The sequence below is a fragment of the Manis javanica genome, chromosome X, assembly GCF_040802235.1.
Source record: "Manis javanica isolate MJ-LG chromosome X, MJ_LKY, whole genome shotgun sequence".
NCBI classification, from domain to species: domain Eukaryota; kingdom Metazoa; phylum Chordata; class Mammalia; order Pholidota; family Manidae; genus Manis; species Manis javanica.
Window position 1 is genome coordinate 42,630,148 of NC_133174.1, and position 24,651 is coordinate 42,654,798.

A 24,651-nucleotide genomic window follows, 5' to 3' on the forward strand; every position below is an offset into this window, starting at 1 on the left:
CCACCAACATTTGCCACTGGGTTTGGATAAGGGGGTAAGTGAAATAAAAGCAAAATGGAGATAGAAGTTGACAGACAGAAAGGTCCTAAAAATAATGACTAATTCGTGGGGCTTCTGCTGTAATATATTCACAAACATAGAGGTGAATGGACTGTGAAATGGTTTATGTCCTATTGGGAGATCTATAATGGATGAATCAATACAAGAAGGGAGGAGGTGCAGGCATGGAAGTGAGAAGTGGTATGCAGTACGCCTTTGGTACTTGCTGTTGCATGAAGGTAAAATTGAAATAACCATAGGATGGATGTCCAGTGATGTGTACTAAGTGTTGAATTTTTTGTATATATGGTTACAACCTTGAAAAATACAACATATCCCTGTAAAATCTGAAATGCATTTTAAAAAATGGGACCAATTTCAAGTCCTGTGATATGTACCAATAGCCCCACCCCATTCCTTGGAGTGCTTCTCTTTCTTTACAAGTCTGCCAATAAGTGAGCCCTCCTATGGCTGTGATGTTACTGAAGTAGTCCTTTAGGGTCTGTGCACAAAGTTTCTTTCTGTCCTTTCTCCTCTTGTGGTTTTGTTAGTGTTTAACTAGTTCATTTAATCAATTACTGTTCAGCCCCCCAGGCAAATTACTAATGGCATGTTGGTTAGGTATTGAAATATACTTTATTCCCAAATGGAATTTCTTTTCTTATGTTTTAAGAGGTTTTCTGGTCTTAAGAATCATGTGATTTAAAAAAATTTAGAGAGTGGTTTCTATAAAGGGAAATGAGCTAAATGCATTCCTTTATATGCCTCCTCATTCAAGCTGTGTGTTTCTAAAGATCCATTATTAAGTTTTTAGGCCTTAGGGTAACCTACCTGGAAAGCTGTTTCAATGTTGACTTTTTTCTGACTAAATTTTACACATTTTTCCCAGACTGAAGCAATGCAAATTAAGTTTTGGGGCCTTTTCATTTATCATTCAAGTTGAGCTCTAATTGTACCTAAACTTGAATGATTTTCCTGTTAGAGCACAAAATTATTTTATTGGATAGATGACTTATGGCACACTATGCCTTCAAAACTTATTTGAGTTCAGTTTTACTTTTTTCTGTTTTCTTTTGCATAGAGGCAAAAATCTAGACTTACCTAAGTACCCAATCTGACATTTGGGGTCATTTAATTTTATTCTTTCTTGGCAGAGTATTTATATACCAGAATTTAATGCTTTATGCATAGATTTTTGAAAATCCTTATGCATTTTATTACTTTCTTTGTACCTCAGTAGTTGGTCCTGAGTGGGATGATCTCTGCTGCCATTCTTTTTTGTTTTTGTTTTTGTTTTTGTTTTTGTTTTTCTGAAGCAGAGCGAAAGTTTTATTTGAACATGCTGCAAGGGAGGAGCAGGCCATAGTTAAGGTAGACAAAGTCAGGTTTACTTGAATAAAGCAGAGGGTACCTTTAACTAAAGCATCTTTAAATAAAGCTTTCTCACTGCTCAACCTAGTTGCATTTTGTCTCTGCGCCTTTCCAGTGGGAGGACTTTCTCCTGAATGAAAGGGTATCTTGCTGCGACTCTCCTTACCTCAGAATGACTCAGGAGACACGGGCCCATGCAAGAGATTTTATTATCTGAAAGAGAAAATGGCTGCCCTCAGAGAGAGGAAGCAGCAGCTCGTGGGTGAGGAAGCGCGTTTTTAAGGAGTAGGGGTAGGGTGTGTTCTGCGTTGGTGATTGGATCTTAAGGGCTGGATGACCATCTGGTTGGTGGTGATTGGCTCTTAAGGGGTGGGGGTCTTAGTGCACCAGAATTTGCCTTCATTCCCACGTTTTTCTTTTCTTAATTGGGACTCTGGGGACCTGGGCATAGAATCTCATTCTCTAGCTACTTCCTGCTGGAAGGGGGGTGCAGATTCTGGGGTTAGCGAGGCCATTGCTGTAGAGTTGGGGAAGGGCGGGCATCTTGAGATGATTCGTAATGTCATCGAGCTGGTTTTGTTATTCTTCGTGATAAGGCCTTGATAGCCCTGGAGGAGTAACTGGTTGACAGTATGGTTAGAAATTTTCAAAATTTGATTTTGAATGATTTTTTGTAATAGGTTAATGAAGCAGGGAAGGAAAAGGAGAATAATAATAATAAAGGTAATAGAGGCTAGGAGGGGCAGGTGCCAATTGAAGGGGTAAGGGAACGGATTGTTAGGGGAGTTTTCTAGGAGTTTGGAGGCTTGTTCATGGAGGTGTTTATACCATCCCCAACGAGACTGGATTTGTTGGTGTAGAAGCAGCATTGTTCTTGGAATAGGGCACATATGCCACCTTATGCAGCTGTAAGGAGTTCCTGTTTGGGTTGTAGAGTAGATTACTGGAGGATTTGTAGTCTGTGGAGTTGAAGGTGTAAGTGGTCCCACTGGGATGGAGGGGAATCGTGAAGAATGCATTTTTGAGGTCAAGGATGGAGAAGTAAGTAGAAGAGGTGGGGTTAGTGGATAATAACATATAGGGGTTAGGGACTACTGGATGGATTGGAATAACAGCTGCACTGATAATTCTTAAATCTTGAACTCGCCTATAAGAGCCATTAGGTTTTTTGATAGCCAGTATCAGGGTGTTGTAAGGTGAATTGACTGGTCTCAAAAGGCCCTTTCATAGAAGGGGTATTGAGATAGTGAGGGGAAGGAGGTAGGGTCTTTGAGTTTGATGGTTACGGATGGGCAGGTGGCGATAGAGGAGGTAGAGGTGTCCAAGACTGTGGGGTTTACTTGGCAAGGGGGTAAGGGAAAAGGGGAGAGAGGTGGGTCTGGAATGGTTTGGAGAGCAAGTGGAAAAGGGATTGAGGGTGAGTCGGGGTTGAGGCATGGGCCAAAGGTAAAGGAGATAAGAGCCCCTAGCTTGGTAGAAGGTATCTTCCCATAAGGGGAACCGGACAACAGGGAATCACTAAAAAGGAATGAGAGAGACTAATGCCCTTAAAGAGGCAGTGAAGCATAGGAGTTTGTAAAGGTTGATAAACTGTGCCCTCTACCCCAACTATAGAAGACTTTAAGAGGGAGGTAGGTCCCAAAACTCCTTCAGGACTGAGTAGGTGGCCCCGGTGTCCAAACGGAAAGAGATGGGCCTACCTGCTACCACAATGGTTACCCTGGGCTCCTGTACAGTGATGGTAGTGGTCGGGTGGAGGAGTCCCGGGCCCCCTCAATCATCAGTTGCCAGACCCAGAAGGTCTAATGTGTGGAGTGTTAGAGCTGGATGGCCTGGCACCTCTCGGTGTGCGAAGACAGTCAACAGCCCATTGTCCCTCCTGATGGCACTTAGTGCATGGACCAGGGGCTTCCAGGGATTTGGGCAGGCTCTAGCCCAATGACCCATTTGACCACATTTGAAGCATGGACCAGGAGGTCCTCCTGGCTGCTACTTAGGAAGTGAGGATACCCAAGCACCAGTGGTTGGGATAGGTTGAAAGGCCTTAGCCAGCATTTGATATTTTTGTTTATGGGCCTTTTCATCTCTTCCATTATATACTTTGAAGGCCACTTCCAGGACTTCTGCCTGAGAACTTAAGCGTCCCTTCTCTAGATGTTTAAGTTTAGCCTTAATGTCAGGGAAACTCTGGGTGAAGAAGTAGGTCATTAATGTTTGTCTCCCATGTGGGGTCTCAGGATCTAGGTTTGTGTATTGTAAAAGAGCTTTGGTGAGGGGGTCTAGGAACATAGAGGGATTCTCATTTTTATCTTGAATAACCTCTTGGAGTTAGTTAATGGCTTTATTGGCTGACTTCCTGAGACCTGCCATGAGGCAGGTGATGAATTGATCTCGACTGGTGACTCCCCCTGCCGTATTATAGTCCCAGTTAGGGTCTCGGTCAGGAACCGCCTCAGCACCAATTGGATGAGCTGGAGTAGTTTGGTGAACTTCATCGGCACGAGTTCTAGCCTGTTCCCAGACTCACCTATGCTCTTGGGCAAAAGTGTGTTGGATAGGATCATGTGAATATCATGAAAGGTAAGATCATATGACTGAGTTAGGTACTGGAACTCTTTTATGTAAGGAGCTGGGTTGGTGGTGAAAGAGCCTTATCTTTTCTCAATTTGAGATGGGTCGGAGAGAGAGAAAGGGACATGGACCCTGACAATGCCGTCTGTATCGGCTACTTCCTGTAGTGGGGCTAGGATCTGGGTTTGAGAGTGAGTGACTAGAGGGCTTGGCATGGGACTGGGTGAGGGAAGGGGAACTGGTTGTGGAGGAGGAGGAGGTGCTGTGGCTCCTGCAACGGCACTAGGGGAGCTGGGAGGGTTGGGATTTTGATCTTGCAGAGAAGAGGTTGGGGCGGGAGAGGAACTGGTGGTTGAGGGGGAGCTGTAGGGGTTTGAGATTGGTAGGGAGGAGGTTCATCAGCAGGGTCAAAGTCAGAGGACGTGATGGGAATTGGTGGGTGGTGGGGTGAAGTTTTTTAGAGTGAGGAGAAGATGTTTAGGATTGCAAGGGAGACAGAAAGCAGGCTTGGTTTGGAGATAGGAGAAAGCCTGGATATATGGGATCTCTTTCCATTTGCCCATGTGCTCACAGAAGTTGTATAAGTCACAGAGAATTTTAGGATCTAAAGAGCCATTGGGAGGCCATCTAGACTGATTGTCCAAGGAATATTGTGGCCAGATCTCATTACAGTAGCAAATGAGCTTAAAAGGTTTGAGGTCTGGAGTGAGGTGGAGGGGTTTTAGATTATTGAGTAAGCAGTCTAGCAGTGAATCTGCAGGAATGGAGGGGCCACTTCCCATGTTGAGAATGAGACTGTTCACAAGTCACTGAGGCATCCCAGAACGATTGAGAAGGTCGCAGAGAAGACCAGACACAGTTAGGGGGTCATCACCACCTCTAACTGAGTGGTCAAGGTGAAAATGCCGAGGAGGTTTGATACCTGGTACCAGGATTTTGTTAGAGGAGAAGGATATCAAACCCAAAAGGGTAGAGATTCTCACTGTGGAAAAAGGCAGAAGGCGAGGAAAGGCCGACTATGGGTATGAACTGTGGTTCTGAAAGTCATGGTTGGGGGTGCCCCTGTCCCGGAGGAGCCCATGGGGGTGCCAGACAGTCAACAGTCACTTCCCAGGTTCCAAAGGGACATTTAAGTCGACCGTGAAGGGGAGACTCACCAAATTGAAGACCGGTGTTGGGCGAGAAGACGAGTGACCAGGGAAATGGACAGTGAACCTGTGGAGGAGGATCGGGCAGTCAGGGTTCCCAAAGCAGCTCAGATTCCCAGAGGAAGAGCAAAGTCAATGGGAGCGCCTCATCCAAGTCATGGCACCAATGAAAGGGTATCTTGCCGTGACCCTCCTTACCCCAGAACAACCCAGGAGACATGGGCCCACACAAGAGATTTTATTATTTGAAAGAGAAAATGGCTGCCCCCAGAAAGAGGGAGCAGCCTTTGCTGCCATTTTTGACAACTAACTTTCATGAATTTACCATTTCTTTCTATTAAGTTAAAAAAATGCTGAGGCAGGAAACCAACTTAATGTGGAATATGAACCACAGTTCAAACTGTTTGTTAAGTCAGATATAGACACATCTGTGAAAGAATGCAAATGTTAAGCTCACGCTTTGGTGAAACCTAAAACAGTTGTAATGTTGTCATCATCATCATTATTATACATTAAAAATACTTTATTTTTCCTATTCTAAAAACTACGAAGAATATTTTAAAATTTCTGGTCCACACTTGTGCCAAAAGCCCATTAAGTGGTCATCCTATGCTAAAAGTTGTAAAAAGGTAGGAGCCTATGACATTTTAGAAATCAAAAAATGATCTGATCAGATCTGTGTTCGGAAAGATAACTCTGCTTGTCCCCAGATGTTAACCCTATTATTGTGTCTTTATCATAGGGTGTGTTAAAAATTGGTAACCATGGCATTGTCTTGTTACAATACTAGGAATTGAACTACATGTGGGAGTCTATATAATGAACATATGCTAGAGTTTACAAATTTGGCAGAGAAAGGAATGCACAAAGGTAGAAAAGAGTAAAAGAAATACAACATAACATATCAAATTCTGAATGCCAGCATGTCATTTCTTTTATTTATTTATTTATTTATTTAGGTATCATTAATCTTCAATTACATGAGGAACATTATGTTTACTAGACTCCCCCCATCAAGATCCCCCACATATACCCCATTACAGTCACAGCCCATCAGCGTAGTAAGATGCTGTAGAATCAATACTTGTCTTCTCTGTGTTGTACAGCCCTCCCCATGCCCCCCCACATTATACATGCTAATCGTAATGCCCCCCTTTTCCCCGCCCTTATCCCTCCCTTTCAAACCATCCTCCCCAGTCCCTTTCCCTTTGGTAACTGTTAGTCCATTCTTGGGTTCTGTGAGTCTGCTGCTGTTTTGCTCCTTCAGTTTTTTTCTTTGTTCTTATACTCCACAGATGAGTGAAATCATTTGGTACTTGTCTTTTTCCACCTGGCTTATTTCACTGAGCATAATACCCTCTAGCTCCATCCATGTTGTTGCAAATGGTAGGATTTGTTTTCTTCTTATGGCTGAATAATATTCTATTGTGTATATGTACCACATCTTCTTTATCCATTCATCTACTGCTGGACACTTAGGTTGCTTCCATTTCTTGGCTATTGTAAATAGTGCTGCGATAAACATAGGGGTGCATATGTCTTTTCCCAACTGGGCTTCTGCATTCTTAGTGTAAATTCCTAGGAGTGGAATTCCTGGGTCAAATGTTATTTCTATTTTGAGTTTTTGAGGAACCTCCATACTGCTTACCATAATGGTTGAACTAATTTACATTCCCACCAGAAGTGTAGGAGGGTTCCCCTTTCTCCACAATCTCACCAACATTTGTTGTTGTTTGTCTTTTGGATGGTGGCAATCCTTACTGGTGTGAGGTGATATCTCATTGTGGTTGTAATTTGCATTTCTCTAATGACTAGCGATGTGGAGCATCTTTTCATGTGTCTGTTGGCCATCTGAATTTCTTCTTTGAAGAACTGTCTATTCAGCTCCTCTGCCCATTTTTTAATTGGATTATTTGCTTTTAGTTTGTTGAGGTGCATGAGCTCTTTATATATTTTGGATGTCAACCCTTTATCAGGTATGTCATTTATGAATACATTCTCCCCTACTGTAGGATGTCTTTTTGTTCTATTGGTGGTGTCCTTTGCTGTACAGAAGCTTTTCAACTTGATATAGTTCAACTTGTTCATTTTTGCTTTTGTTTCCCTTTCCTGGGGAGATATATTCATGAAGAAGTTGCTCATGTTAATGTTTAAGAGATTTTTGCCTATGCATTTTTCTAAGAGTTTTATGGTTTCATTATTTACATTCAGGTCTTTGATCCATTTCAAATTTATTTTTGTGTATGGGGCTAGACAGTGATCCAGTTTCATTCTCTTACATGTAGCTGTCCAGTTTTGCCAACACCAGCTGCTGAAGAGGCTGTCATTTCCCTATTGTATGTCTATGGCTCCTTTATCATATATTAATTGACCATATATGTTTGGGTTAATGTCTGGAGTCTCTATTCTGTTCCACTGGTCTGTGGGTATGTTCTTGTGCCAGTATCAAACTGTCTTAATTACTGTGGCTTTGTAGAGAGCTTGAAGTTGAGAAGCAAGATACCCCCTGCTTTATTCCTACTTCTCAGATTGCCTTGGCTATTTGGGATCTTTGGTGGTTCCATATGAATTTTAGAACTATTTGTTCCAGTTTGTTGAAGAATGCTGTTGGTATTTTGATAGGTATTGCATTGAATCTGTAGATTGACTTAGGCAGGATGGCCATTTTGACAATATTAATTCTTCCTAGTCAAGAGCATGGGATGAGTTTCCATTCATTAGCGTCCTCTTTAATTTCTCTTAAGAGTGTCTTGTAGTTTTCAGGATGTAGGTCTTTCACTTCCTTGGTTAGGTTTATTCCTCGGTATTTTATTCTTTTTGATGCAAATGTGGATGCAGTTGTTTTCCTGATTTCTCTTTCAGCTAGTTAATTAGTGTAAGGGAATGTAACAGATTTCTGTGTATTAATTTTGTATCCTGCCACTTTGTTGAATTCAGATATTAGTTCTAGTAGTTTTGGAGTGGAGTCTTTAGGGTTTGTTATGTACAATATCATGTCATCTGCAAAGAGTGACAGTTTTACTTCTTCCTTACCAATCTGGATGCCCTTTATTTCTTTGTTTTGTCTGATTGCCATGGCTAGAACGTCCACTACTACTTTGAATAACAGTGAGGAGAGTGGGCATCCCTGTCTTGTTCCCGATCTTAGGTGAAAAGCTTTCAGCTTCACCCTGTTCAGTATGATGTTGGTTGTGGATTTGTCATGTATGACCTTTATTATGTTGAGGTACTTGCCCTCTATACCCATTTTGTTGAGAGTTTTTATCATGAATGGATGTTGAATTTTGTTGAATGCTTTTTCAGCACCTATGGACATGATCATGTGGTTTTTGTCCTTCTTTTTGTTGATGCGGTGGATGATGTTGATGGATTTTTTAATGTTGTACCATCCTTGCATCCCTGAGATGAATCCCACTTGATCATGTTGTATGATTTTCTTGATGTATTTTTTGAATTCTCTTTGCTAATATTTTGTTGAGTATTTTTGCATCTGTGTTCATTAGTGATATTGGTCTGTAATTTTCTTTTTTGGTGGGGTCTTTGCCTGGTTTTGGTATTAGAGTGATGCTGGCTTCATAGAATGATTTTGCAAGTATTCCCTCCTCTTCTCTTTTATGGAAAACTTTAAGGAGAATAGGAATTATGTCTTCTCTAGATGTCTGATAAAATTCAGCAATAAATCCATCTGGTCCAGGGATTTTGTTCTTGGGTAGTTTTTTGATTACTGATTCAATTTTGTTGCTGGTAATTGGCCTGTTTAGATTTTCTGTTTCTTCCTTGTTCAGTCTTGGAAGGTTGCATTTTTCTAGGAAGTTGTCCGTTTCTTCTAGGTTTCCCAGTTTGTTAGCACATAGCTTCTCATAGTATTCTCTAATAATTCTTTGTATTTCTGTGGGGTCTGTCGTGATTTTTCCTTTCTCATTTCTGATTCTGTTGATCTGTGTAGGTTTTCTTTTTCTCTTAATAAGTCTGGCTAGGGGCTTATCTATTTTGTTTATTTTCTCAAAGAACCAGCTCTTGGTTTCATTGATTTTTTCTATTGTTTTATTCTTCTCAATTTTATTTTTTTCTTGTCTGATCTTTATTATGTCTCTCTGCTGACTTTGGATCTCTTTTGTTCTTCTTTTTCGAATTTCAGTAATTGTGACCTTAATCTATTCATTTGGGATTGTTCTTCCTTCTTTAAATAGGCCTGGATTGCTATATACTTACCTCTTAGAACTGCCTTTGCTGCGTCCCACACAAGTTGGGGCTTTGTGCTGTTGTTGTCATTTGTCTCCATATATTGCTTGATCTCTATTTTAATTTGGTCATTGATCCATTGATTATTTACGAGCATGTTGTTAAGCCTCCATGTGTCTGTGAGCCTTTTTTTTTCTTTGTACAATTTGTTTCCAATTTTATGCCTTTGTGGTCTGAGAAGTTGGTTGGTAGAATTTCAGTCTTTTTGAATTTACTGAGGCTCTTTTTGTGGCCTAGTATGTCTTCTATTCTGGAAAAGTTCCATGTGCACTTGGGAAGAATGTGTATCCTGCTGCTTTTGGGTGTAGAGTTCTGTAGAAGTCTGTTAGGTCCATCTGTTCCAGTGTGTTATTCAGTGCCTCTGTGTCCTTACTTATTTTCTGTCCAGTGGATCTGTCCTTTGGAGTGAATAGTGTGTTGAAGTCTCCTAGAATGAATGGATTGCCTTCTATTTCCTCCTTTAATTCTGTTAATATTTGTTTCACATGTGTAGGTGCTCTTATGTTGAGTGCATAGATATTTATAATGGTTATATCCTCTTGTTGGAATGCCCCCTTTATCATTATGTAATGTCCTTCTTTATCTCTTGTTACTTTGTTTTGAAGTCTATTTTGTCTGATACAAGTACTGCAACACCTGCTTTTTTCTCCCTATTATTTGCATGAAATATCTTTTTCCATCCTTCACTTTTAGTCCGTGTATGTCTTTGGGTTTGAGGTGAATCTCTCGTAAGCTGCAGAAAGATGGATCTTGCTTTTTTATCCATTCTATTACTCTGTGTCTTTTGGTTGGTGCATTCAGTCCATTTACATTTAGGGTGATTATTGAAAGATATGTACTTATTGCCATTGCAGGCTTTAGATTCATGGTTACCAAATGTTCAAGGGTAGCTTCTTTACTATCTAACCATCTAATTTAACTTACTTATTAAGCTATTATAAACCCAGTCTGTTGATTCTTTATTTCTCTCCCTTCTTATTCCTCTTCCTCCATTCTTTATATGTTAGGTATTTTGTTCTGTACTCTTTTGTGTTTCCTTTGACTGCTTTTCTGAATAGTTGATTTTGTTTTTTGCCTTTAGTTAGTATTTGGTTGGTCTGCTTTCTTTGGTGTGATTTTGTTTTCTCTGGTGACATCTATGTTGCCTTAGGAGTGCTTCCATCTAGAGCAGTCCCTTTGAAATATCATGTAGAGGTGATTTGTGGGAGGCAAATTTCCTCAACTTTTGTTTGTCTGGGATGTGTTTAATCCCTTCATATTTTAATGATAATCATGCTGGATACAGTATTCTTGGTTCAAGGCCCATCTGTTTCATTGCATTAAATATATCATGCCATTCTCTTCTGGCCTATAAGATTTCTGTTGAGAAGTCTGATGATAGCCTGATGGGTTTTCCTTTGTAGGTGACATTTTTTCTCTCTCTCACTGCCTTTAATATGCTGTCCTTGTCTTTGATCTTTGCCATTTTAATTATTATATGTCTTTGTGTTTTCCTCCTTGGGTCCCTTGTGTTGGAAGATCTGTCTGCTTCCATGGTCTAAGAGACTATTTCCTCCCCCAGTTTGGGGAAGTATTAAGATATTATTTCTTCAAAGACACTTTCTAACTCTTTTTCTCTCTCTTCCTCTTCTAGTACCCCTATAATGTGATTATTGTTCCATTTGGATTGGTCACATAGTTCTCTTAGTATTCTTTCCTTCCTGGAGATCCTTTTATCTCTCTCTGCCTTAGCTTGTCTGTATTCCTGTTCTCTGATTTCTATTCCATTAATGGTCTTTTGCACCTCATCCAGTCTGCTCTTTTGTCTTTCCAGAGATTGTTTTACTTCTGTATTCTCCCTCGTAACTTGATCCTTTAGCTATTGCATATTTCTCTGCAGGTCCATCAGCATGGTTATGACATTTATTTTGAATTATTTTTCAGGAAGATTGGTTATATCTGTCTCCCCAGGCCCTCTCTTTGGGGCTGTCTGGGTAATTCTGGACTGGACCAAATTCTTCTGCTTTTTCATGGCAGTAGAGGTAGTTGTAGGCAGGTGGTGCATGTGTCAGCTGCGAGAACAAAGTCCCTTTCTGCTTGCTGGTCACCCTGCCCGTCTCCGCTGCCTGTGTTAGTTACCTGCACACTGGAAGCAGCCCTTGAGGTAGCCTAGAACCCTGTGGGGAGTGGCAGGCTTGCTGGGTGTGCTCTCCTTTGAGAACAGTGGCCCTTTGCGCCATCTCCCAGCTTCCTCTGCCAGTACCAGGCAGCTGCATGCTGGGAGGAAACTCTGGGTGGCTGCTGTGGCCAGGGCCACTCTCCAGCTGCTCCACCACTGTAGCAGAGCTGCACCGCCCAGGGGAATGAATGGCAGGCTGCTGATTGCCGTGAGGGGCTTCAGAGCTGTGCTCCCTCCCAGAGGGCTGGGGCACCTGAATCTCTTCAGAATTCCTAGCCTGCTGGGCTGAGTGTGCTGGAATGGTTCCATCCAGCTGTGAAGCCCCCGTCCCTTTAAGATTTTCAAAAAGCACTCAGTTTTCTTTTGTTCCAGGGGAGCCGACTGTGGGGACCTGTTTGCAGGTTTTACTTTTCTGTTTCCCTAATATCCAGCATAGCATTCAATGTGTGTCTGCACTCCCCGTGCGGATTACTATGGCTAGTTATTTAGCAGTCCTGGGCTTCCACTCCCTTCCTGCTCCAACTCCTTTCTTCCCACTGGTGAGTTGGGGTGGGGGTAGCACTCGCGTCCCACCGGGTCGCAACTTGTATCTTAGCCCCTTCATGAGGTGCTGAGTTTCCGCAGATGGAGATGAAGCCTTACTGTTGTACTGTATCCTCTCTCTGGTCTCTCTTTTTTGCGCAGTTGTATTTGTTGTATTTTCAAAAATATATGTGGTTTTGGGAGGAGATACCCGCTGCTCTACTCACACCGCCATCTTGGCTCCTCCAGTGTGTCATTTCTTAATCTGAATTGTAACTGAACCTCATTTTAGTATGAGGACTGCATCATAGCTACCACCCTCTATGTTTCAGAAGTCTCTTCCTTAGACACATAGGTGTAGTATTTTGAAAAACACATAAATTTTAATCAAAAGTTGCTTACATGGTACTAGTTATACAGTCAGTCACTGCACATTGAAGAATGATACATTTCTTTAAGTACCAAAAAAGATACTATCTTTTACTGTAAATTAATCTAGTAAGATAATGTGAGTCTCATTAAATAATGTAAGTGAATTATGTAGTTGTCTTCAGATACTACATGTGGAATCCTATGTAATAAAGAACGATTTTGAAGGGAGCTTATGAGGTTGAGCTTATCATCCTCTCTATGTAAGATACACATGATTTTCAAAAGTGTAATTGTATAATTGAAATAACTCATTTGACTGTTTTCTGGGTTTTCAAAGTTTCTAGGTATTATTAAAGAACTGACCTTGTAAGTTCATATGCAGTTCAGTTTTTGTATAATTTTTTCTAATTATGATATGTACATAGAAAGACATAAAACATATGTATATAGTTTAAAGAATAATTATAATGTGAACACTCAGGTAACCACTGCTCAGATCAAGAAAAATTACCAGCATTCCAGAAGCCCCACCCTCCCCACATGCTCTATCCTGATGGTTGACCTCTTCTCCCTTCTGGATAGGTACTGTCTCTACTTTTGTCATTTTCTTGCTTCTCTTTGTATTGTAGTTGCTTACAGTTGTATCCTAAAATGTTATAATTTAGGTTTGACTGATTTTGAACTGGCATGAATAGAATTATTATGTGCTCTATCATATCTGGCATCTTTCACTCAGCGTTAAGTTTGTGAGATTTTATCTGTGTTCTTGCTATGCAGTACACTTCTTAAAAGACTTTTCTGTATTTTCCCATCTCCCATTTTTGCTTAGGTCTAATACTTTTGGATAGTAGCTCTAAATACTTTTGGATGTTTCTACTTTGCCTCCTTGGATTTTCTACTAAATGAGGTCTGAAGAGTAAAACTTGTCTGGAACTCAGCTTTCCAAACTTACTCCACTGCCCCCAGTTTGATGGCATGTTGTTTAGATGAGACTACATCTTTAAGGCTTCTGTGCTCCGTTAAAAATCTTCCTTTCTCCAAGGCTGGTCCAAGGGTCTGGTCACATGATTCCAACAGTGACATCACACTCTGACCGCTGGGGAACATTGGTGGTTCTTTAAGGTGGCGTTTGTTCCTGCGAAAGGGAGAGAACACAGCAAGTGCCCTTCTAAAGCAGTTCCTCCCAGGGCTCCTTCTGTAAAAGCTCCTCAGCCTAAATAACCAGATGCGTGCTGCCAAGGTTTTTTCTTCCTTAAGGCAGAAAAAAAGAAAGCTGTGATTGAAGGTAAGCAGACTTGAGCACGGCCAAGGACAGAAGCATGACCCCAGGGATCAGGGGATCTGTAGAATCACAAGCAGTCTCTTGTCAGATTCTAATCACTGTCTGCTCTTTTCGAGCTGCCTGACAATTTGCTTTTCGAACAGGAGACTGTCTACAGAGAGGGATGATGCCAGTGCTCAGGTTACCTAGTGATGTAATAAGATTCTTTATTTCTCTTTTCGTCGCTGTTGTGGATCTTCATTTTGTCTTAATAGCCTTAGAGCTGGGGGCCTCATTTGCTATAATGTTAGATAGCTGTTGGATGCTTTAAAAATCAGTTTCACAAAATCCTGTTTAAATTTCTCTTGAAAGGAACTCTCTTAAACCAGAGCACATTCTGTTGAAGCATTAACCTGCTTTAAAAAGTAAATTTATGGTTGTTTGGTGTCCTGTGTTCATGGCAGCATTTGTTTTGAGAATTGAAACAGCTTGGTTGTTTTTCGCTCCTCACATACTTATTTTCTTTCTGCCCTCATTTTCTAGCTGGCTGTTTTTCTCCAAGCTCTCAAACAACACACCAGCACAAATCTTTATCAGTATGGCACTGACATGATAGGAAATGCTGGGCTGGTGATTCAGCAGCCAACCATTTTACAGCCAGGTATGCTAGAAGATACCGAAAGGACTTTGGTTAGGGGTTTTAAGATTAACTTGTTCACCTCCTCTACTCCAGCCCCACCCCACCCCCACCCTCACCCTCAATATGATTTGGATTCTGCAAAGCTTTTCCTTTCAAATGTGTGTGTTGCTTGTGAAAGGTATGCTGAATTAGGTATGTGAAAGTCTTAATTTGTAAACCAGGTTTTCAGCTTGGGTGTTAATTCAGATTTACCCCACCAGAGTGTTGAAGTTGTCTGTTAGGAGTTTAGAGTGAAAATGGGAATACAGATGTGGGGAGGGGGGTTCAGTTCAGGTCCTCTTTGGACTGCTCTGCAGAGGTGTTCGTCACGTCTGTGTAAAGCTCTGTCCCTGCCAAGGTTGATGCTGCAAATGTGAGCTTTGACTGATTGTGTCAATGATGCCATTACTCTGCATTTTTCCTCAGTGTGCATTTGCATAAGTTCCTGAATATTGTTTTACATTTTGTGTTTAATAATGAAATATTGTTCCACCAGAGGATTGTGGGAGTATTTTAGACAAGTTTGAAGCAATACTAAGTAACCTTAGTTGAGTACGACTTCTGAGTTTGAATACTTCTCCCCCATTCCCACTATTCATCAAACAAACTTTGGTTCAGCTGATATTTACTGAATCTTGGATATGTGCTAGGCACTGGAGAAGGTAGTGATGAATCAGATATAGGGCTGCCCTCAAAGAGCTTCTAGTCTGGAAAGGAAGATGAAGCATTTGTATAAGTAACTGTAATAGAAGTGCTAAAATTGGAGCAGATAAATGACTGTGATGGTCAGGCAAATGGATGTGTTTCTACCAGCTGAGGGATCAGGGAGGGACTTGAATCTCTACTTGTAAATCTTAGTCTGTTCTGACATACTCAGTAAAAGTTTCTACAAGCCTGTTACATAAGAGATCAAAGTCTTAAAACTATTGAAGGGAAATATGTACATTCCAGCCAGCTTAACTCTTGAAGAGGCTGACATACTTTCTTTGCAGTCCCTTCTCAGGCAAAAGCCACCTCTCAGGGTTGAATCACTGCCTTATAAATGTAAAATGGTTTCTGATGTGATACATCTATGAAAAACTTTGTCTCCTTTTCGTAACAGTAACTGAAATATCCAAGCTGCTCCAAGCTCCTGTCTTTTGTTTCAAAAGTCCTTCTCTCTGCACTTCTGCTCCTGTCAATTTTCCTTTTGTGTTGTCACTCTCATCTGTCCCTTTCCATTTTCACTGCCTTAAGACACTTATCATATTGTGCCTAGACCACAGAAACCTCTGGATGTGATGGATTTTCCCACCAGGTGATTGTGCTGCTTTCTCAGCACACCCTAACTGTAGTCCTCTGATGGTTTAAGGGTTCACCTTTTGATGCTCAGAAAGGAGGTCTTAAACATGTCTAGAATGTCTGAAGTATTAATGTTTGTTTCCTATTCAGAGGACAAATCATACAATGGTGGAGGAATAGGTTCTTCGAATAGGATGATGGACTTCTTGGAGGAGCCAATCCCCGGTGTGGGGACCTATGATGATTTCAATACAATTGATTGGGTGAGAGAGAAGTCTCGAGACCGGGATAGGCACCGAGAGGTAAGACAAAAGATGGTACATGAGTAAGTGTCAGGAAGCACCAGGGAAGAAGTCAAAGATATGTATTCTTTATATGTATGCATTCCTTCAGCTCTGGATATGGCTGAATCGGGTTTCTATTGGCAATGTGGGGTTTTGTTTTTAAACTTATTTTTATTTTCGAGATATCTTTTATATGATTTTTAAAAGGATCTATATTTAATGATGATTTATCTTCGTCTTTTAAAAGGATCCTTGTAGACCTGAAGTGAGTATAAGTATAAATGCCTTTGCAGGGAGGTGAAAACAAAGCTGGTGGTGGTGGTGGGGAACCAAAATAAATTTCAAAGATCTTTTATCCCCATCCCATCTCCCTTTTATGGTTTTCCCTTGAAGCAGGAATTTTAGAACTGATAAGTAAATGGGCTCCTTTTAAAGGAATAGAAGTTAAAAAAAATATCAGAGCCGTAGTGTTTACTGAAGCATACAAGATAAACTCCCTGTGATGATAGGTCTTGTACAACCATAAAACCAAAGCAAATTTATGCATTCAACTCATGCAAGAGCACAATACCAACCAAGTTCAAATGAAGGACATTCATTGAATTAAGTAATAGATGGAAAAGGTAGGGACCCAGTGATCCTGATGCAGTAGGTGATCCTCTGGTGAGACCTTTCCAGCCAACAGTAGGTATTATTTTTTCTTTCTTTCTTACTATTTCTGCTTTGACTCCAGATTTAAAATTTGATTAAGTGGGCCCCATTCTCTCCTGAGTTCATGATACTCCTCTCTGAGCCAAGTCAATTGCCTGAGCAGTTAGGTTGAGATCGCTTTTCATTCAAACTTTTCCCAGCTCCTCTGGTTTTCTCATGACCACCTGAAAGCAGGGGTCAGGTTGTCCCAGGTACAGGTTTTGAGAAATTCCTTTGTAATCCATGGATTTGTGATAATCCCACTCAGTTTTCTTGTCCTAACTAAAAACGATGCTCTCTATAGAACATTCTGTGTTTTTCATAAGGTTTCTGCTATGTGGGAGCACACACATTTTCTTTCTATCATATTGATTCAGGTAGGCTTTAAAATTTAGAACTGTATGGCTCTAGAATTTCTGCTATTTGTAATTAATTCAGAGTTCAGTTTGTCATGAGTTGCTTATTGAACATGTTATGCACGTTGTGAAAGTCAGCTGTGATATGATGAGGACGTATTTCCCATTATGTTAAAATGCTTACATCTGAGACAAATTATGCCAATTAATAATAATTTGAAATCAATTCAAATGTGTTTATCAGATGTTCAAAGGGGACTTTTTTTTAGCCTTAACTGTTCATGATCTGAGTGGAAACACTGTCACAGGGAAAGATGTCACTTTATCTACTTTCAGAACTGAAAATGGAAACTTAAAGTCATAGGTCAAAGTAAATTTTTAAACTGCTCAAAATTTTTTATAATAATGTTTGCTATTATTTGTGATGTTAATATAGATGGGGATGAGGTAGCTAAGTCACAGTTTCAAAGATAAGAAATAGAGGTACAGAGAAGGGGGAAGTGCCAATGACAGCTGTCAGAATGCTTGGTTTTGAGATGTGGGCACTAAAGGGTTTAATTGACAAGGTTAGGACCTAAAAGGTCAAACTGTCTCCACCTCTTGATAGCCTCAGATATTCCCAACAGGTTTTTGAAAACAAAGAGATACATCCCTGTTATCTATGGTCAAGATACAATTGGGGTTTGTGGGATCAAATCTTGGTGTTTGGCTGACCCTGAGGCACAGCACAGGGTAGTAAACCTCAAATTGTACTTTCACCACTCAAATAAGCCCATGTTTGTTTTTTCTTTGAAGAACCTTCAAACTATTTGCTGTGCATCAAGAGACCATCCTTAGAATATCTGATGGACAGGGCTTGATGCTATAAGATGGTATAAGAAATTAGCAGCTGAATGGGGGAGCCTTGCATGAGGTACTTGCTGGCATTGCAATACTGTAGATCAAGGTGGGGTTCAGGAAGACAAGGTTCAATAAACCTCAGAGTTCTTGGTGGTGTTGGTTCATATTATTTGAGAAGTAACTTCAAGTTGGTCTCTGTTCCCAATGAACAGATTTGTCTTTGCCTTTCTTTATTGCACATTTTGAGGTGAAAAAGCAAGTGTGTATGTCGAGTATACCAGTGTTTTCTCATTTCTCCCTAGATTACCAATAAAAGCAAAGAGTCAACATGGGCCTTAATTCACAGTGTGAGTGATGCTTTTTCTGGCTGGTTGTTGATGCTACTTATTGGGCTTTTTGCAGGTATGGAAAACTATGTTAGTTTTCTAAACGAATCTCCTAACATTGTGGTGTGCCCCTCCCCTAAGTCTTGGACTAAGCACACTTATGCCCAGTTGTTAAGGATGCTACTGATATTACCTAAAGATATTCATGAACCATGGAGCATGAGATGATTGCTGCAAATGACCAATGGTTCATCCATAGCTGGGTTTCAAAAATTATCTAGGGCAAGAGTCAATGAACATTTTTTGTAAAATAAATATTTTAGGATTTGTAGACCAGATGCTCTCTGTAGCAGGAAAGCAGCCATACACAACAGATAAACAAATGAACAGAGATATGATAAAGAAAAACTTTATTTACAAACATAGAGGCAGCTTTGACCCTCGGGCTATAGTTTGCCAACCTGTGGTCTAGGGTGTTGATGGGAAGAGGAGGAGGAACAGTAGAAGGGAAGATAGGATTGAGGGTGCCAGTGTTAGGTAGAGTAAGATGTGCACACGTGACACTACCAGAGAACAAGCCAAACTCTGCATGTTCACGTTAATTTTTTGAATCCAGGCAGTAAGTGCAGTAAGAGTTAGAAGGAAGAGAAGGCAGGGGCTGGAGTGGTCAAGAGTAGGCATCAAACAATGTGTTACATCTGACTGGCTTATTCTAGTATGTAAATAAGCTGTGTCAACACTTTCAGCACCTACCCAAACATACACATGACATGGCCTCCAGCCTGTTGGAATGTAGCTGTAATATATTCAACTTTTAAACATATTTCTTGTCACTAGGTGGCCAGTGAATATTTTTCTTTACTTTATACACACAGGGTATTTTGTTTTTAAGCACTGTAGAGCAACAATAGAATCAGTGTGTTTGAATGCAGAAACAATCTGAGAATGCAGGGGCTGTGAATTTTATGATGTCTTTCCCTAAAGCACGATGCTAGACCATTTAATTTCTCTATGCCAGAGTTTTTTCATGTGGATGACAGAAATGATAAGAAGGCCAGAATCGAAAGTACTGTAGCTGTCTTAACCCTATCAGTCTATTGACCATAGCACATAAATCCCCATTCACTATTCATTTTCTCATAATTTTCTTTGATGAATGTTCTGTATGTAATATTATTTGTGCCTTCTCACTAAGAAAACTTTCCTTTTCCCAGCTAGCTTCTTCTTCCCTGGACAAATTTTATCAGGTTTCCCCTACCCTGAAGAATAAAATTTTTTCCCTTGTCCTTGTTACAATTTCAAGCTTCTGTCCCTTCTCTCCTTCCAATGGCCACCAGATATCTTCATGACTTCTACACTGAGTGCCTCCCCTTGAAATCTGGTTCCTAACAGTCACCTGAGATGGTTGCTCAAGGTCAGAAGGGACAGCATTAACACCTTAGACCACAGGTTGGCGACCTATAGCCTGAGGGTCAGAATGTTTCTGTCCCAGGGTCAGGATGCTTCAACATGTCTACAGCTTCATCTGTCCTTCCTTGTATATCACAGTTTGTGCTTTTATAAATCCATTCCCTTAGCCTAGAATGCCCTTCTGCCATTGTTCAGACTGTCTAGCCCATGGAGCAAAGTCACTATCAGCACTGAGCTCTTCTTCCCTTACTTTCATCAGCTCACCTCCCTACGTCTGCTCAAATAAATGTCATATAATATTCTTCAGTGTGGGGAAATTCACATTTTCTCAATCTTATTATATAGTGAGAATAAAGTTATGTTTAATAAACTTGACTATCTTTATGGATCAGCAGTCATCAACTGTAAGTCAAAGCAGTCTTGGCCATGTAAATCAGCCCAAAGTCAAATCCACTTACCCCTTGTTCCCATCTAATCATTTTGCCGTAAATTTCTCCTATATATAAGTTCTACAGACACAATGTGTAATGCAGACAATGTTTTGCTCTTGTTTTTCCCTCTTGAACAGACATTTAATAATAGGTGAAACCTATTAGAGATAATAGGTAAAAATCAAGCAGACAATCAGAAAGAGGTTGTAGGTAGAACAGGAAGGTACATGATTGTCCATTGTTTTGATTCCTTTTCCCTCATTTTCTGTGACAACTTTCATCTTTCCTTTCCTCCCCTCAAATCAGGTTCCCTAGCTGGCTTGATAGACATCTCTGCTCATTGGATGACAGACTTAAAAGAAGGTATATGCACAGGGGGACTCTGGTTTAACCATGAACACTGTTGCTGGAACTCCAAGCATGTCACGTTTGAAGACAGAGACAAATGCCCAGAGTGGAATAGCTGGTCCCAGCTTATCATCAGCACGGATAAGGTACCATGTAGTGAAGGTTTCTGAGCCACTGACTTCTGTTCTTATATTTACTTCATTTCTTATACTGCACTGAAGGCAATTATGGAATCTTCCCCTATTTTCCTTTTCATGAAAAGAGGAACCTATGTCAGTGGCCTTTGTGGTTTAAATGCTGCCCTATTTCCATCTCTTCTAACATGTGAAGTTGTTTGATGCTTACACAGTGACTTAAAATTTTTACTTGTTTTAAACAAGCCTCTTGTTTCTTCTTTCTTAGTTGTCAGTACACAGGGTGACCAAATCTATCTTTCTCTGATACTTTCAGTAGAAATGTCAAGCCAGCCAACAGGTAGAACATAATTTCTAAGAAAGGATGCAATGGGTTAAAAATGAGTTTATTGTATAAACTCCAGAAGTTATTTTTCCCAGAGCATTGCATTAGAACATTAGTTCCATATCAAGGTAACAGAAACCCAGGAATAAAATAGCCCATAGTCCCATTTTGAGATTACATCAATATTTTCAGTTGCCCTTGTCTTCTAGCATATATTTTTTGATATAAAAAAACTCATTTTTCAGTTCCTTACCTTTCGAGTACCACTTGGTTTGCATGTTAGATCGCTCTTACTAAAAACAAAAAACACAAAATAAAATAACTCTCAATCCCCAATTACCACTAAAAACAGGTACCAGTGTCAGCTCACTGCTCATCTACTCTGCTGGTGAAAGGAGGGGGAATAAGACTAGGATATATATTTGTGCCTTCAAAATTTATTTTTATATTTACTTTCGTCCACAAACAATTTGAAATGACACACACACACACACACACAGACTCAGTTAAGGAAAAAGAAGGATAGGAAAACAATAAAGTCAGAAATAAGAGTGTTTATACACATATATGACTGTACATATTGGCTTGGGGAAAGAGTTCAATAAAAGGTTTATATACATACTATCTGTGTGCAAGGGTTTAGGGCTATGCTCACAGTGCAGTAAGGTCAGCTTGCTAGAGGGTAAATGAAACCACAGTGTAAATGTTATATGCCTTCCCAGAATATCAGTTTTTCCTCAACATTTGGAAGAAAGTTTTTTTTTCAAAAATTACATTTAATTTAAAAATGCAAAATTCTCATGTTTGTAAAGATAAAACATAATCTCTATTTCAGCTCTGCACCTAGGCATCCCACCCCCTACCCTGTCTCCTAGATTAGGAGTACTTCGGTAGAAATTTTGAGAAACCCTGGAATTTAGGGTGAATGTGTGTGTGTGTGTGTGTGTGTGTGTGTGTGTGTATGTCATTGCCTACTTTTTGACTCTTATTTTTGAAGTAATTATAGATAAGCAGGAAGTTGGGAAACAATATGTAGAGAGGTCCGTGTACCCTTCACTCAGCCTCCACCAATGGTAATAGCTTATATAAAAATAGTGCAGTGGCAAAACAAGGAAATTGACATTGGTACAATCCACAGACCTTATTTCACCAGTTTTACATGCATGTGTGTGTGTGTAGTTCTCTTGAGTTCTGTCACATGTAGACTTGTGTAACCACCACCACAATAGACATGTAGAACTATTTTCCATCACTATAGGCTCCACCTGCCACAGGCCCTGTGCTAACCCTTTATGGTTGTGTGAATGTGTTTAAGTGTTCCAACCCTAACTGTCAAACTGGATCTTGATATTTGCTCCAGTGACGAATTTCCCTGGCTCTCCTTTTTATGAATGACATCCTTGCCTGGGGAAAGAGTCTTCTAGGTTTTAGGAAGTGTTTTCCTGCCATGAACTTGGCCTCCAGGCCTCTGCCTCTAGCCAGTTTCAGCTACTTCCCCTTTCACTCCCTTCTTTCTTTGTTTCTTTGTTTCCTACCACTGGAGCCTCCCCCCTCATTTTACATTCGAAAGGCTAAGGAAGAGCAATTATGTGTTCCTTTGAGGGACCAAGATAATGGACAACCTGGGTCAAAATTATAACTTGAAAAAAACCTGAGTATTTTGTTTCTCCTTGTCTAGGTCAGTGAATTATTTTAATAACGTTTTCTGTTTTAAAAAGTCAAAAGGTTACTGAGTTTTGTGTTTCATGTAATTTGAGTGGGTTTCAACTTCTAATATTTCTTTCAGCAAGCATAATATTTCCGATGTTCAAAGTAGCCTGTTTGCAAGGCATTAACTGTTTTCAAGCCTTTTAATGTTGGTGAATCCTTATTAGTGGTCAAATTAGGTTTGTTTTCTGGCATTTCATTATCATAGGGGGATCATCTCAAAAGTATATTCTCATTTTAAAAATGGCTATTGCCATTTTATTCTTTGGGCTATCTGGCATCTCACTGGTGGTGGTTTATGGTCAGAGCCCAAAACTTTCTATTGCATATACTTAATGCTGCGTCTGTGGTAGCAAAATTCTCTCAAAGATGTGGTGGTTCTTTACAGAGCTTAATTGTATATTTTAAGAAAAACATTTGGGAATTTTACATGCTATAACCTCCTGTGAGAATTAGAAAACAAGGTAGGTAGGCAGCCAGGCTGTACTTCAAATGTGTTAGCCAAGTTTCAGCTATTTGAATCAAAGAAGTGTTTATAATCTTACTAAAATTGACATAGAATTGTATATATTTGACTACAAAACCTATCAGTACTCATACAGAAAGTGAATTTGCTTTGGGTTTTTCTTAGCTCTTCTGTTCTTGTCCATTCTTAGAAGCTATTGTCATGTTCCTTTGGGTGTAGCAAAGCCTCTCATTTCCAGGAGCAAGTGGGCTGGCAGTATATGAGTAGTTGCTTTGCTGACAACCCGGGAAGGAACATCTTGAGCGATTTAATATTCTTCTTTTTCCTTCTGACCTCCTCTTCTGAAAACCCATTACTCAGAAGAGCTGTATGCCTCATTGAGGCTGTCTGGGCAAAAACAAGCTTCTGTCTTTTTTCCTTGTTTCAGGGAGCCTTTGCCTACATAGTCAATTATTTCATGTACGTCCTCTGGGCTCTCCTGTTTGCCTTCCTTGCTGTATCACTTGTCAAAGTGTTTGCACCTTATGCTTGTGGCTCTGGAATTCCTGAGGTGAGTATCTAAAATGGTTTATAAATGGTAACAATAATGAATCCTTTTTGGTTAAAAACTCTTTAATATGTATTCCAGCATATACCACAATTTGAATATGATATAGGATCACATCCTGAGTCTATCTAGGGCTCTCAAGTGTCCTTCCAACCTGGGCCACCTAGACATTAAAGGGATTTTATTCCTTGCCTCCTGTGGTGAACCAGGCCCCTGAAGACCTCCCCTACTCTCTACTCAATAAAATCCCAGCATAGATCCCAAGATTCTGGTCCGAAAAAGTAGTGGTATTGTCAACTCTGTTAGAACAGAAAAAATAAAACTTTTTTGCTACATTTCCTACAATATGATTTGGGCTAGAAAAACAGTGATTAAAACCCTCTTCTAATTACTTTTGATTTAGATTGCTTGACAGTGACTGAAACCACAAAGATTTTAGATTACCCGATGACCTTGCCCCTCTCTGTTTCCTGGTCAAATCATAGTTATAAATTTCTTTGGCAGAGAATCAAGGCTATGGTGGCCTGTAAGGATGTAAGTAAAGAAAACACCCTCCCTCTCTGCCTCCCCTTCTCCATATGAACACACTCATACACTAAGATACTCCCTTGCCCAGCAATCATGTGGGAGAAAAAAAAAAAGAACATGAAAGTATAAAGAACAGCTCTTGCTGTTTGGGGCCCCTGAACTCCCTCACAAATTAGGATCACTGTAGGTCAGGCATTTCTATGTCACCTCTACAAAAAGTGCAATTTCTAAGAAGAGGTCCAGATTATTGCTGCTTAGCCTCGTTTATTTGCTTAGTCTATATTCAATCTCTCTGTATTTGACCTGCAGATAAAAACTATCTTGAGTGGTTTCATTATTAGGGGCTATTTGGGTAAGTGGACCCTGATTATCAAAACCATCACATTGGTGCTGGCAGTGTCATCTGGCTTGAGCCTGGGCAAAGAGGGCCCTCTAGTGCATGTGGCTTGCTGCTGTGGGAACATCCTTTGCCACTGCTTCAACAAATACAGGAAGAATGAAGCCAAGCGCAGAGAGGTAATAACATATGGGCTTAATAGTCTCTTATTTGGTGAGAGCGTAAATGATACAGTCTCAGGGATGAGAATGTGGGGGTTCTACCAATGTTAATTCAAG

The 24,651-nt window shown here is 40.3% G+C and overlaps 1 protein-coding gene across 7 annotated transcripts in view; it reads left to right on the plus strand.

Annotated features, from left to right (window-relative positions):
* Nucleotides 1-24,651, plus strand: part of CLCN5 (chloride voltage-gated channel 5) — a 196,183-nt gene that overhangs the window by 156,328 nt on the left and 15,204 nt on the right. For 5 of the 7 annotated variants that reach the window (XM_036996326.2, XM_036996327.2, XM_073228044.1 and 2 more), the window contains 5 exons: nucleotides 15,795-15,946; nucleotides 18,117-18,216; nucleotides 20,288-20,475; nucleotides 23,389-23,511; nucleotides 24,346-24,552. In XM_036996326.2, coding sequence (XP_036852221.1) covers nucleotides 15,795-15,946; nucleotides 18,117-18,216; nucleotides 20,288-20,475; nucleotides 23,389-23,511; nucleotides 24,346-24,552 — 770 coding nt within the window. Of the gene's footprint in view, nucleotides 1-12,743; nucleotides 13,709-14,227; nucleotides 14,346-15,794; nucleotides 15,947-18,116; nucleotides 18,217-20,287; nucleotides 20,476-23,388; nucleotides 23,512-24,345; nucleotides 24,553-24,651 lie in introns of those variants that run through there. The other 2 variants (XM_017648180.3, XM_017648187.3) reach the window with 2 other exon arrangements.